Raw genomic sequence first — 15,252 nt, forward strand, 5'->3', positions numbered from 1 at the left:
TTATGATACAGCAAAGTAAAATTGTTAATAAAAGGAGGAACAAAACAATGCAGGCAGTAAACAGCTAGCAAAAGGAACAGCCCACCTATTCACAACTGAGGCAAACCTGGACAAAATAAAGCTCGAAGAATTGCAGTAATGATTGAAGGTGTTTTCTATATTAAATCAATTGCTTTGAAAGCTCTCCAATCAGCTGTTTCAATTAATTTCTCAAGCTGAAGTCTTTCCACTGGCTACTGAAGTTTAACTTGACTTTTTCCCCAGAATTAATTTTGATTTTTAACACTGGGAAATGATAAGAATTCTAAAACATACTTGAAATAACTAAAGCTTGCTATGAAGTAGTGGAACCTGAGCTTTTAGGAGCTTGAGAATGAAACTAAAGAACTTTTAAAAAGCACACTTTAGGTCTACAGCTCACAATGAATCAGGACACCTGAAATGCTATGGAATTTCATCATCTATTTCATGGCAACACATCTTATTGGCTTCCCATATATTAATCATAGAATCACAGAATCATAGAATGGCCTGGGTTGAAAAGGGCCTTAAAGGGCCTTAAATCTAGTTTCAACCCCCCTGCTCTGGGCAGGGTTGCCAACCACTAGAGCAGGCTGCCCAGAACCGCATCTAGCCTGGCCTTGAATGCCTCCAGGGATGGGGCATCCACAGGCTCTCTGGGCAATCTGTTCCAGTGCCTCACCATCCTCTGAGTGAAAAACTTTCTCCTAATATCTAACCTAAATCTCCTATCTTAGTTTAAAACCATTCTCCCCTTGTCATATTATTCATCTCTCTGACACCTCATAACATTTTATTATTTATTTATTATTTTTATTTATTTAAAGTACAAATATATTAAAAAAATGTCTTCAGATAATCCCATCCATGGCTATAGCCTCTCTGATTTTGTTTGACTATTCCAATACTCAGAGCGAGCTTTATGGTTTCAAGGATAGTCAGTTATCTAGGGATAGAAAACAGAGGTTTTCTAAGAGGAAATTATTTTTTGAGACAATTAACTCATATTAACTCCATACTCTCATACCCAATGTCACTTCTGAAACTTTCTTCATTATAAAAAAATTGCTCCATATCCATAAAGATTTTTTTCTCTCTTTCGTAAGAAAAGACACTACTATGAAAAATAAAGGAAGCAGTTTAGTAATTTAAACAAAATTAATTTAACTACAGGTGCTTGAACTTCTCAATTTTATTTCCATTAAATTTGCATAGCCATTAAACTGAAATTCTGCTTTACTTGTGCTGACAAAATTAATACATTACAGGAAGACAACCAGTAAATGATGAAAAAGTTGACTTCCTACTTTAGAGGTTGTGGGTTGTTTTTTTTTTTTTTTTTTTTTTTTTTTCAAGATACACAAAATCTGATGTTTGGTCTATTCATCCAAGAATGTCTAAAGGAACTAGCTGAAGAAGTCTCTGTATTGTCAGTAATTCTCCTTGCAAATACACAATGATCAGAGAAGATCCCAGAAGTGCATGTTTTTCCAAAAGAGCAGGAGGATCTGTGGAATCAGAATCAAACTCTAAAAAAAATCTGGAGCAAGTTTTTAATACAAACAAGATAGCTATCTAGAAGAGATTACAAGAAAAAACACTGATTTATCAAGAGCATAGCATACTAAGGCAATCTCATTTCCTCTTTTTTAAATAAGATCTTGGGTAGCTAGAGAAGCAGTAAATACAAAATACACTAAAAACCTTTAAACACTATGCCAAATAACATCGTCAATAGTTGCCAAGAATTTGTATGGTAAACAATTACCAGCACATGTAACTGAAAAAAAACACCTTTATTTAACAGCTGTCAATCACTTGCCATCAAATTGTTAGCCTATTTCTTTAAGTGTATTATACAGCTCTGCTCTATACCTCATGAAAATATCAAGTAGAACTAATCAAAGATAACAGCATAGAGATTGCTCTTAAAATCAGCAATAGCAGCAGTAGTACAGAATTTGTAAGCACTTGAGAAAAAAAAAAAACAAAACACAACTTAAAGTGACTGATGCATTGGAGAGATCCTCTGAAATTTGCAAGATTTAACTAAGGAGAATTTAAGAGTGCAGGAAATGATGCTTAGACTCATAAATTTGTAAAATTTCATTTTAATAACAATTAAGCAAGCAGTACTGTGAAAAAAATGCAAAGATTATAGTGAAACAAAAGTAGGTGTGAGACAATGACTAAGTGAAAAGACAAATCAAAATTTCCATTTTATGTCTAATAGAAGGAACAGGGAGGCAGTCATTCTGCTGTACTTCAAACTGCCAACACTTAGCTGAAATAGTGTGCCCACTGCAGTGTTTCCTACTTAAAAAAATATTGCAGGCAAATTCAGAGCAAAACAGAAGCAGAATGAACAGAGAAAGAACCTTCTAAGGCAAAGTCAGACTGAGTCCAGTAATCTAGGAAAAGGAGATAGAGGGTGACATAATATTTTCCAGTGCTTAAAAAGGCAATTCTAAGATGAATTGTAATCAAATATATCCCAGGACCCCCAACAGAAAAACAAAACAATCTACAGAAAAAAAAAAAAAAAAGGAGATAAAATATTCTCGAAAACTAAAAACTTCCCAGTATAGTAACCAATCAAAATAATTCATCTAGGAATACTGTAGAATTCTTTCAGTGGAGTAGAGTTGTCATTTTTGTTTGTTTGTTTTGAGTTCCACCTGTAAATAATGATCACCTTAATTGTTACCATCAATTATTGACATCAATTCATATTAAATAAAAAAGTTAGCCTCAAGCTAAATGGAATTAATTATTGACAATCTGAGAACATTTCCCAAACTTACATTAATAATCCACTCAAGACTTCAAGAAAGATAGACTTAGCTTATGTACAATTGTAAAAATACATCAGAATTAGTCACAAAACAGTTGTTTTTCCACTCCAAACTAAACAGTTTTTCAATAAAAGTAAGCAATTATGGGCTAATTGTTTTTGTCCCACTGCACATTTAGAACAAGATTCAAATAGAACACAGGCGAGCCTCAACAGCTTTAGAAATATGCCTTGTACTTTGGTTAAAAACTAACTTCAAACTGAAAATAAATTCTGCCAATGTTCTTAAGTATAGGCAATAATCTATTTCAGAACAACAACGTTGCCCGAAGAATTAACTTTTTTTCAGTAATATACTTAGATAGAACATACCTTATCATGTCCTGTATCTCCTCCCCTTACAATATCTGGAGCCATGTATTCTATCGTTCCACAGAAGGAATATGCTCTCTCATTCTGGCAAAATAAAATAAAATAAAATTTGTATCAAATGATTATATTGTACAAATCATATGGGATATATCTGGCTAACAGTTCCAAGATGCTGGCAGCAATTCTTCTCCAAATAGCTCAGAACTGCTAGCTAAATCACATTCCATCATATGCAGAGATGTATCACACAATGCTACAAAACGTTTACAGTCTTCTACAAAAAATAAGATGTCATAAGTTTGTGTGGTAGTCTAAAATAAGCACACAAAAATTAATGTACTGATATTTAAAAACATTCCTATTAGTCTAAATGATCTATACATTTCAACACTACACATCATTCCTCAAGGCAATAAAGACACATTCTGAAGGCTGCTATTTCAATACTCTAAACAAATGAAATGTTTAAGTTAAAAAGAGCAATTCACTGTAAGATGTATGACTTGACTAAATTAGATAAAAGATCCTTTGGGTTCTCCATATTTAGGAATTTATTATGACCTCTAGAAAAGTAATTCCCTTTCACAAAACGCACATAAAAACCCAACGTTCTCTCAAGAAGAGACTTGGAGAGAGACAAGATAGAGAAAGAGAAAGGCAAACAGACAGACAGAGTTGTAAATTTAAGTTTATTCTATACACTGAAGTTATTGTTTTGATTATGTTCAAAACTAAGCTGCTTTCACAGGCACGTATAATTGTTCCCTGAGAGCGATTTACCTTTGAGGTCAACATGAGGTCATGCTGGACCTTGCTAATGACGAAAGCACATGTGTATGGGCCATGCAACATTGTTCCTCCCTTATCCTTCAAGCTTCTAGCATTTGGGGGAGAGATCCTGACAGGTCCTTTAAAGAAGAGTGTTCAAAAAAGCAAATATTTCAAAAGTCAGGTTTTACATTCGTAGATGCAGATTTGGAGTTTAAAACAGGTGCTACATAAAAGAATGTACTGCACTAATGAGAGGAAGCTTCTAAAATTAGAAATAGTGCTCAGTGCTACCGTGAGGCAGAAAAAAATTAAACAGTCCAACAGCATATTCATAAACTGTACTTATTAAAATACATACACTGTGACTGTCTTTGTGGGTTTTGGCTTTTTATTTTTGTAAAATTCTGGGTTTAAAGTAGTTCTGGGCCTCATTTGCTTCAAATATAACTTGAAATATCAACTTCTGAGACAAAGCCATAAAATAATAAACTTTTCATGATACCACTTTCTTTTGACACAACTATTGTTTCTCTTTTATTGTCTTTTCCAGTACCTGTTATCAAGAAGAAAAAATAGTGTGATAAAAAGCAAAAACAAAACAAAAAAAGTCAGAAATTCCTAGCCCTCCATCCTGGCGTTAGCCAATCTAAAGGTATTAACTTGTCTCTTCATTCACTCTTCCTTCAGCTGGGGCAGGAGGGAAGGAGGGAAGAAGAGGAGGAACAAAAAGGAAGGGGAGTGAAAAACACAAACTGAAACCTTCCTTCACCTGCTGCCTGCCCAAAGCACTCTTGAAAAAGACGATGCAGCCAAGCCTAGATTCATTAAAACAATTTATAATGTTGATACATCAAAAGAAAGGGATGAAAACTGTATCATTTAGCTAGCTGCAAATTCAGTGAGTTATCTTCAAAATTACATTTCTTTGTCTCCACGATATGCAGTAAAACTAAGCTTCAAGGTATTACAATGAAAAGAACAAGACGGGGGATTTAGATACGAGCACATACCGTGCTACAGCAGACCCTTATGATCTCAATTATCCAGCATGGGAATATACCTGTGCTGGTAGGAAGACCTACTGAAAACATTTCAAAATGATACAAAATGATTACCAGTAGTTTTTCTGAGGATCTATCAAAAAATTGTGTGTGTGTATATATATATTATATATGTATGTATATATATATATATATAAGTTATTCTGATTTTCAATTGTATTTAGCTTTTCTCTAGAAGATTAAAAATAAAAACAATTTAATAATTCACCTTTTACCATTCAACAAACTTTATCTATAAATGAGAGACTGAATTTTGAAAACTGTATTTGAAAATTAGTTTTTCTTTCTTTCTTAAATTCATGCCTGAGATATTCTTTGTCCCTTGCAAAATTCAATCGTTAAAACTCAAAAGATAATTTTGAAGGCTTAAAAAATCGATACTGAATAACACAAAAATATTTTACAATATACAATTTCAATACCAAAAGAATGTCATATTGTAAGTGACAAATGGTTCTTTATAAATTGAACACTCCAGGATACATGTGTAATGAGCTTTATAAAAATTCCATCTTCTACTCCACATAGGTAAGTACTTGTATCCTTTAGCTCTTGCTTCCTTTTCAGCTTAAAAGCAGCCTACTGCTGAAATTCAAGGCTGAATAAAGCCAAGTAGAGGAAAGCGAATGATTATCATAAGCAGAGTTCTTAGCAAGAAATAAGTAGTAAATTGTAACTCAGTATTAGGTAGGAAAACAAAAGGGACCCACTGAGCATTTTCTCCAAAATCAACACTAATTTGCCACTAAATACACCAAATTCCATATTCCAGAAGCCCTGATGGAACCAGCTGCTGACTGTTACAGGGAGACAAAACAAACTGCTATCAACTATTTAGAGTTTCTTAGTTAACTACACTTCAGCACTCCCCAAAACATTAATAAATAAATAAATAAAGCTGACACTTTTTTTTTTTTTTTGCTGAAGGCAAAATATTCTGACTCCAATGAAAATTGACACTGATTTGTCTTCCTGACGTAGTGTCGAAAGTGCTGTATTCAGACAGTTGAAGTCACAAAGCGTGGATGCTTCTTTGTTAGACACTCTTCCGCGTACAGTGTGTTTTGTTAGATTACAAGCCATCCCAACTACCTCTAGCTGTTACATACAGAACACTATTTTTACAGTATTAAGTTTCACAAGGACTACTTATGTAAATTGGTCATTGTTAAACATAGGGAGTCACCAGTAGTCTTTAATGGTATGCATTACCTGTGAGTTTAAAGACATTTTAAAAGAATGTTAACTCCAACCACACCGTTTCTTTTTCTTTTTTTTTTTTTTCTTTTTTTTTCCCCAATTCTGGGCTCCCCAATTCAAGTGAGAGATGGATATACTGGAGAGAGTCCGAGAGTCCAGCAAAGGGCCATTAAAACGGCTGAGAGACTGGAGCACCTCTCCTGTGAGAGGCTGAGGGAGCTGGGACTGTAAGGCCTGCAGAAGAGGCGACGCAGGGGGATCTCCTCACTGTGCACGAATGCCTGACAGGACAGGCACAAACAGAACAGGAGGTTCTGTCTGAACACAAGGAAAAGCTCTTTTACTGTGCGGGTGACTGAACACCGGAACAGGTTGCCCAGAGAGGCACTGGAGTCTCCCTCTTTGTAGATAGCCAAACCACCAGGCAGGGGGCTCTAGGCAGCCCTGCCTGAGCAGGGGCCTGACCAAGATGACCTCCAGAGGTTCCTTCCAACCTCAACCACTCTGTGATTCTGTCACAAAAAGTCACTGCATAATGTATTTCACCAGCTGTTTGTGAAATCACATTTTACTCACAAATCAAATATGCAGTCTCATTTATTTTTATTTTTTTAAAGCACAACCAAACCCTGTTTTGTATTTCTCTCCCCCACAGATTTACAGTTCATGCAAGTTTATAACATGAATTGAAACTCCAGAATCTGCCTTTCATCTCACAACATGGAAATATCAGTAAGACAAGAAAGGAAATTACTGAACAACAACTGAATTTGGATTCTACATAGGAATTCTCACTGAACAGGAGTATCTTGCAAATACTTGAGCTTAAGGATTTTTTGCACAAGGCAGAATGCTCTTTTTCCTCACACAGCATGCATGCCTTAAGCACTGTGGTCCCCTCGTCTGAGCTGCAGCACATCAAGCAATTAGACACTAAAGGAAGTAAAGAGAAGTGTGGCTAACCCACCTCTAATAATTCAGTATGACAATATTGACCTTGTCATTGAAAGCTTGTCATTATGCTTGCTTCCATGCTCACAGATAATTTGGAGATGGCGTTCAGTCTTCTGGTACACACCATCTGTTTTTTATTTGGTTTTGGTTTTTTTCCTCACCAAGTTCAACATCATTCTGAATTCTTGTGCAATAGCATTAGAGTTTTTAGTGAAGATATATGAAGTGGCTACACCAAACAGTTTAACTGCTTAAGAGCACACTGACTTTTTGTGAAGCCACTGACACAAAGTGAATTTTGCTAGACTTGTTGGTCACTGAACATAGATAGTGTCACCTGGATAAGCAGGCAGTTTGCTTTTTAATTTAGCGGATGTATGGTTTAACAAAGGCAGGTTACATCCCCCATTTATTCTTTGAGATGAGCTAAACACAGACTTTGTGCATGTGCCTACACGTACCTTCCAAATGTTTCTAATAAATGCTCTAGGATGACACATGGGGTAGATCTCTGACTTTTCCTACTCCGTATGTGGAGCAAGTGGATCTCTAACTTTTCTCACTCCACATACAGCAATATGAAAAAGGTAGGGAACAGTTCTCCGTCTGAGTTCCTTGCAATCATTCCGCCTGATCTAAGTGTCCTAGTGAAACACAACTGCTTTAACTAGCCAAGGTACTTTTAATACCACACCTGTATGATCTCTGCTGCCTTTTCTCTGGAATACAAGTTCCTATATCCCATTTTCCTTTTCTTTCATCAAATAAAAGGAGCATATTTAACTTCAAACCCGGAAACACTGATAGCACCTAGCCGCTGAACAGCTTTAGAACAATGAGTCTGTGACTGTCTACAATGGAGAGATGCAACGTAGATTATTATTTGCCCTGGAAAACAATTGAAGAAAAAAACCTCAGAGCAGCATCTTCCTGGCTAAGAGTATGTATGGTAGGTAGACCACAAATTATACCATTTCCAGAGATCAAAAAATCTAGCTCCAGAATTCAATTGAAAGTGCTGACAGAAGAATGGAAACTGCACCATTGTGCTCTTGATGATCTTGTGGTATCATCACTTGGCCCTGCTTTATAATCAAAGAATGTTAGGCAGGCATTCAAAGCTATCTAAAGCTCCAGAAAGAACATGTATAAACCTTTCTACTCTCAGAAAGAGGAATTATGCCTCCAGACATCCCTAATAAACTTCAAAGCAAACCACAGGAATTAGATGAGATTTCAGGTGAGACAAGGAATCAAAAACACACAACATACTTGTAAAAGACTCACTTCGGCTGGTCCAAATTGCGATTTGACAGCTAAAGTTTTAGTTAAAGAGCTACTCCATCATGTGTAGTTGGGTGTTAGTTTCCAGTGCCATGAAAAAAACTCACAGAGCCCAGATGTTCTGAGAATGTCTGATTTGATGCCCTAACACATCCAAAAGGGCATGGGAAACGGGCAAAGAAAAGGCAGAGACAACAGCCAGGGCAGGTATTTCCAAACACCCGGGGGATGAAGGCCTGCGTTATTTCACCACGTGCACCTGAAGATCTGCATCTGAGAAACAATCTGCTGCAATACTTGGCTGAAGAGAGCTACAGATAGAAGGGCACACGTTGGCTGGCTGAGTGTAACAGCCAAAACAATACTGATAAATAAAAAACATCATCTTGGAGAGGAGGACAAGATCCCAAAAGGCTCATACATAGCACCATAACTCCTTCAATAAGCAGAGAATCTCATTAGTTCAGGAACTAAGAAGAATAAAGTTAACCATACCCTTTGGAAACTGAGATCTGCACAACTGCAAAGTGCATCTTGTGACTGTCATGCTTATTCATAGCATGGCAGACAGGGCATTCAAGTCAGCCTGAATAAAAACAAAGAAAGAACAGCTTTTGGAACTCAGAGGCTCCAAAGCAAAAGAAGATAATCCACATTGAAAGGTTGAAGGCCCAAGGACTGATGTGCTGAGTAACTCCTGAGTCAATGGTGTCATCAACATGTTGGTGTTGAGCACTAAAGAAAACTAGATTTCAATTCAGACTTCTCCAGGTAGCCAGATGACACATCAATAGAAACATATAATCTATATGAAGTTCAGCTACATCAGCAGTTGCCAAATTTGCTGTATGTACAAGGGACAGACTGAGCAAACTGGAGCAAGACATATGCTTGTTGGAAAAACAGGAACAAAAAGAAAAACAAAGGGAAAGATCAAAGCCTTAAACACACCTGAGATTTTGTTTCAAAGGCTTTCAGAAAAAACAAACACACCAAAGCAAAGCACCCAAACAAAAACATGAAAGAAATCTGAAGAAGTGTGAATGCTGGAATAGGGAAGCTGAATAAGGCTTGCTAACAGAACACTTAATGTAGGTAAAAACAAAAAAACACATCTACAAAGGATGATAAGGCACTGGATCTACAGTATCTTGCTCAAAATATTGAGGCATGTTCCAAGTGTGCTGTTCTACACATATGCATTGAACCTAAGAAGAGTATCTGCTATCCAAATACTGCTTTGAAAAAATGCTTCAGAGCGTGTTTGTGATTTTGTCTCCAAAGCGTGAACGCGGGTAGGGAAAGCCCTCAAGTGTCTTAACCCAGTCATTCTGTCATTTGAAGACATATTATTTAACATGCAAATATATTGCCTTTCAAGTACTTCTTCAACTTGACAAATTACATTCAAACAACACGCACCACCGCTCCACAGCGGACACTCAGGTCCTACAGTCCTATAGCTTATTTTATACACAACAGCCTTTGTGCAAACATATTTTAGCCAAAGGATTAGCCAAGTATTCAGTGAAGCCATTCTTTTCAACATTCACAATTAAGACCCACTTCTCCAGCTGCATGAAAGGTCACCTTTGAAAAAGAACAGATTGCTTCTGTTCTCCGGCCATTTAATGAGCAAATACTTTGTTCTTAACCAAGCTGTACTACTACCCAGCTGGACTACTACGTCAGAGGCGACACATTTTGAAGCCACACTGCTATCACACTCCTTTAAGCTATGAAATTTGACTCCTTAAATGCATTTTCCAAGTTTTTGTTGTTGTTTTGTTGGTTTTTTGTTTGTTTTTAAACAATGCTAGTCTTCTCCAAATGTTACTGCATGCAGTATCAGGAGCAGGAACTCCTTGCCCATAAAAACTATGCTAGCATAGAGTCAAAAGGCTTTGTTAAATGCTAGAGTATCTAATATCTAACATAAGTTGTTTGTAAAGGTAAAGGACACTTCTCCATTACTAAATTGTTTGGATTTTAATTTCCTTTGATTCTAAATTTATAATAAAACATTCCAGGATTGCAACTCAATAGCTTAAGAATTACTGTTTTTTGTTGTTGTTGTTTAATAGAGAATACACTAAAAGACAAATGAAACTTGGAAACAGTAAGCGCTGTTGGTCCAGAGAAAAAGACAACCTCCTGAGTCAAAATGCAGCCTTAGTGACATATATTCTATCTGTCAGCAAACACTTTGTAGTTGTAGGCTAAAATCTGAAACTGCATCTTCCTTAAATAATGGGGGTAGTTTGTTTTTCATTTTTATATATAAACATATAATTGGTCTCAAACAAAAATGGTTTTGTGCGCTTGGCCCTCACCAACAGACTTACAAGTAAAGCATAAAAGAAGCTGTACATGTTGATTGGGGAAGTGATGGCAGTTTCCTCAAGATCTGGCAAAATAAGCTACCCTTTAAGTGATATTGGATAGTAACTTAAAGCCAAACCCTTGATAAATTTAATGTGGATTGTCCATATTGTATATAATTAAAATATTGAATTTAGAGAAAAATGACAAGTCTTTACTAAAAATAATTACTAAGAAAGGGAAAGGCAATTTTCAGAGTAGATTGAAAAAGCATAAAAAACAAGTAACTGAAATTTCACAAAAAAACACTTTTTTTTTTTTAAAAGAAAGGCAAGTATTTGGCATGCAATGCCGTGGGTTTTGTACCGTTTCTGTAAGTGAAATCTGTAGCGGAGTAACATGTAGTTACACAGAGCAGGAAGATACAATGGAACAGAAGGGAAGAACCAGGTAAGCCAGACCAAAGCTGGCTGAAGGCATTCCAAGCTGCTCTCAGGATTGACTCTACACACATTCTTTTGAAAAATTCTCCAATCCAGACAAGAACTATTCATTGGTTCATCATATTTTTGTAATGGAGAAGTAATAGAATTATAATGCGTGTTTTGGCTGTTTTTTCCACACATTTCAGCAACATTCCAATGGGATTCCCAGGCTTGTCTAAACTTGCTAGCTGGCAAACTAAAATGCTTTGTTCATTTCATCTGACTCCACCATTAGAAAGGTTTCAAAATGTTATGACCCAGCAAAATAAGAGGAATTCTTATTGCTCTTTGACCTACTCTGAAATGGCATGACAAGTTTTAACAAGGTTTTTAAATCTAATATAGATATAGTCCTTCTACTTAAAAGTAAAGGTCAATCCCTCTATTGCATGGGCAGTAATATGTCTCGTACCGACTTCTAGATCAGGAATATAGATGAAAAAAATCAAATAGATTAAAATCATTGTTTAGCTAAAACACTTCATATCTTCAGCCTTTTCTTTAAGCAATCACCTAACAGATTATAACTCACATGAATGTGCACACAACATAAATCATATGAGCAACTATGTTTCAAACTTCCATAAAATACTCAGGGCTGCAGATAAGTAAAATCCACCAATGTTTCATGGAAATGTCTCTTGCCTACAATAAACTGGAAGCAGTCTGCATGTAATATACAAAAGATTTAAAGCTGCAATCCAACTTTTTGGAACTAGTCGAGTTTTGACCAAAACAAAGACCTTGCTCTGACTTGTATTTAGTGAACAAACATTCTAGCAAATGCAAACTTGTAAACTTGTTATGAATAAATATTTACAACCCAAATGTTCTCTGATGGCAGGTAACTTCTTATATTAGCAGGAGCAAGGCATGTAGTCATTTCTTGGAGATGATAATAACAAAGAAGTGTCTCTGCACATGTGGGGAAGGGTCCATATGGAATAGAAATTAACGTCAGACATTAACAATTTTTGACCCACAGTACTTCAATTCTTGCCTAACCCTCCCCCCCCCCACCCCACAAGAAGATGGTATGTTTTAAAGTCATGTTCAAGAGTTTGTTTTTTTTAAAAAAAAAAGACACCTGCAGTGATGATGTACTTTTGACTCTCACAAAGTTCAGCAGAGATGTTAGCTTGCTGGAAACAACAAACTATGAGTAGAAGAAACACAGAGATTCTTCATTCCTGAAGTCATTCATGTTTCTTAGGTACATCCAACCATCTCTAATAAAGGAAGACAAAGCCAGCTGATCCCTCCTGCAGTGAGACTGAAGCATGGCATGTATTGTCTTCTGTGCCAGGGAATATTTCCTGGATGTACAGAACTGTACAAAAATCTTAGGTACACAGAAGGCTTCATAAATCTTAAATGTATAAGAAAGGGGACTTAATACAGCGGATTTTTCACAAAGAACAGGCTTTTCTTGGCATTTCTGATGTTTGCAGAAAGGCTGCTGTGAATCATACTGGATATTGTCACAGACTGCAAGGTTATATTGGACAAATCCAGAACTGCTTTTACAGTTCCTCAACTACTTCCTTTTGTGGTATGATTATCAAGAAATGGATTTTTCTTAGGGGCAGGTACTGTATTAATAAATATGATTTATAAAGAAGTGTATTAACCTCATATGAATTCTGAACAGGAAACCCACAGAATAGTTTTTTATCCTCAATGCTTACAGGGTGTCAACTTTGGATGGTCAAGTCTGCTCACTCTTTTGCATCACCTACTACAAGAGAGACTATGTGAAGTAAAGGCAGTCAGCTCAACCAAAGCACATACAGTGGACTGTATCATTCTGTTTTGAAGGTAGACTGATGCAACTAACATCCAACAGATGTTTTCATTAAAGCTTTAGTGAAAAAATTTGCTTGGGAGAAGAACCCTGTACTACGAGATATTAAGTATCTATATTAGAGTAACACCTCTTGGCTCTCATTTAAGTCGAACCTGCAGAAGTCCCAGCGTTCTTTGGGCAAAAAACCTGTAACTGACACCTGACCAGGATCAGGACAGAATCAGCATTTCACCTGGTGATGGACAAGTAAACCCAAATGAAATATGCACGTTGCACTTCTGCAGAACATCTCACTGAAGATGGTAAGGCAGAAAAGTATACTCCAATTCCAAACGAGAAATGACAACAAGTAGTAAACATGTATGGAAACAGATAGCCAATATCCATACAGCCAATATGGAAACATATTAAAGTCAGTAAGACCTCTAGAAAAATAATCATTACGTGTTTCTGTGAGGTTCCTACAGCCTCCTAGTGTGCATATTTATATATATATATATATATATAAATACAATAGGAATAGCTTCAGCCACAATAGTAGAGCCAATGATCCTTCCTTTCATTTTACAGTTTTACCAATTTCTTAGCTAACTAGGAAAACCATTTTAAACAATATAAAGTCTTTTCTAATTTCAATTTATTCAGTGCATATTTGGAAATTAACAGAAGTGTAATTCATTCTACTATTTTTATAGAGCCACTAAAAAAATAATTAGTTGGGAAATATGCAAATTCAGACAGAAAAGGCTAGAAGAGACATATTACACCACTGTATTCAGGAGTAAGAGACTCAAACCTAACTAAGGGCAAGAGCCCACAAAAAGTTTCACACACTATCAACTGAAACCACGTTCCTGTCCCTTCAAGAGCAACTTGTAAACAATTCCTTAGAGTATTATGAAATGCCTGAAGTGGTAGAGCATTTTTAGGCATAAACAGATGCTGGTGTTTGTACTGCACTACAGAAACCCCACTGTAGTTTTTCATTTATCTAGAACCCTCACCTTGGGAAATGTGCTGGAATAAAACTGTGTACTTTAACTACTTATACGTCTAAAAAAATATTAAGTCCAAAGTCAAAGTTAACTCTGTTGAAGTTCCTTTAACAAAGGAAGACAAAACTTCTAGGTTGCATTAGCTACACCCTCTCTGGGCTCTATCAGTAGTGTAGCAAATAATATCAATTAGATATTTTTTTTTAATATAGAATACAAGGGAAAGAATCATTATTATTTGTATTTTATATGACAGAGTTCTGAAAGTCAGTAACTTAAGTTTTTATTCCAAGAAGCATAAACAACGAAAGCTTCCCTAGGATAACTGTGTTCAGGACCCTTAGCATATCAGCCTTGCTCTTTTCACACCCCTTGGAGTTAAGCCACCTGTGTTCAAGACCAACTCTGACTCAGTGTCACTGAGGGTGTGTGGAACCCCTTCAGGGACCTCCTCCACCTTCAGCTGGAGCTGAAACTCACATCCTTGGTCTTGATCCCAGAGTGAGCTACACTGCAGGTATGCCTGTACTTGGCTGTGTACCTCACTGATCCTGACCTGCCTTCAAATCCTGGCTTGACCTCAGGCCTTCCTCCTCACTGTAAGCTTGTCTGAGAACTGCTGCACTGTTACCTGAGCCTGGTTACTGCCAATAGACCCGCTCTGATCTTGTTTGGGAACTGTGGGATTGTGCCACTGGTCAGTTAGCATACTGCATCCCCAGCTCACACTACTGCAGGGAGCAGCCTCCCCATCTTGCTGCTCCCTGAATAGCTAGGCAAGAACCAAGGTCCTCAAGGAATAGACTGTAAGACTGAAAAACTTGAGTGTTGAGCAGTATCATAAAGAGCATCCCATAGATCAGCTATTAGCAAACTGTTCTATCAGCTATAAGCTACTAGTTAGGTGAACCATTAGAGTTCCCTTAGTAAGATTAATGAGAAAAACATATGATAAATAGAAGAATACTGCCTTAAATAGAGATTTACTTGCACTGCCATAGAGTCCACATAAAATTCCATGCGGAAACAGGGTTTGTACCTTCAGGGAGTCTTAGAGGCCATCCTATCTGAAAGTGATTTTACTGATATTTACCTCAAAAATAAGAAATGCACCAAGAAAAGAAAATGTTTCCATAGAAATCAGTACTGTAGAGTCTTAGAGGCCATCCTATCTGAAAGTGATTTT

The 15,252-nt window shown here is 36.6% G+C and overlaps 1 protein-coding gene across 2 annotated transcripts in view; it reads right to left on the reverse strand.

Moving 5' to 3' along the window:
• The window catches only part of RPS6KA5 (ribosomal protein S6 kinase A5), an 85,634-nt gene that overhangs the window by 34,242 nt on the left and 36,140 nt on the right, over nt 1-15,252 (reverse strand). Inside the window, exons 2-3 of one of the 2 annotated variants that reach the window (XM_035327270.1) lie at nt 3,968-4,095; nt 3,188-3,271 (exon numbers count right to left, since the gene is read on the reverse strand). In XM_035327270.1, coding sequence (XP_035183161.1) covers nt 3,188-3,271; nt 3,968-4,039 — 156 coding nt within the window. In that variant the 5' untranslated portion in view covers nt 4,040-4,095. The remainder of the gene's footprint in view (nt 1-3,187; nt 3,272-3,967; nt 4,096-15,252) is intronic. The other variant, XM_035327269.1, reaches the window with a different exon arrangement.

Source organism: Oxyura jamaicensis, chromosome 5 (genome assembly GCF_011077185.1).
Source record: "Oxyura jamaicensis isolate SHBP4307 breed ruddy duck chromosome 5, BPBGC_Ojam_1.0, whole genome shotgun sequence".
NCBI classification, from domain to species: Eukaryota; Metazoa; Chordata; class Aves; order Anseriformes; family Anatidae; genus Oxyura; species Oxyura jamaicensis.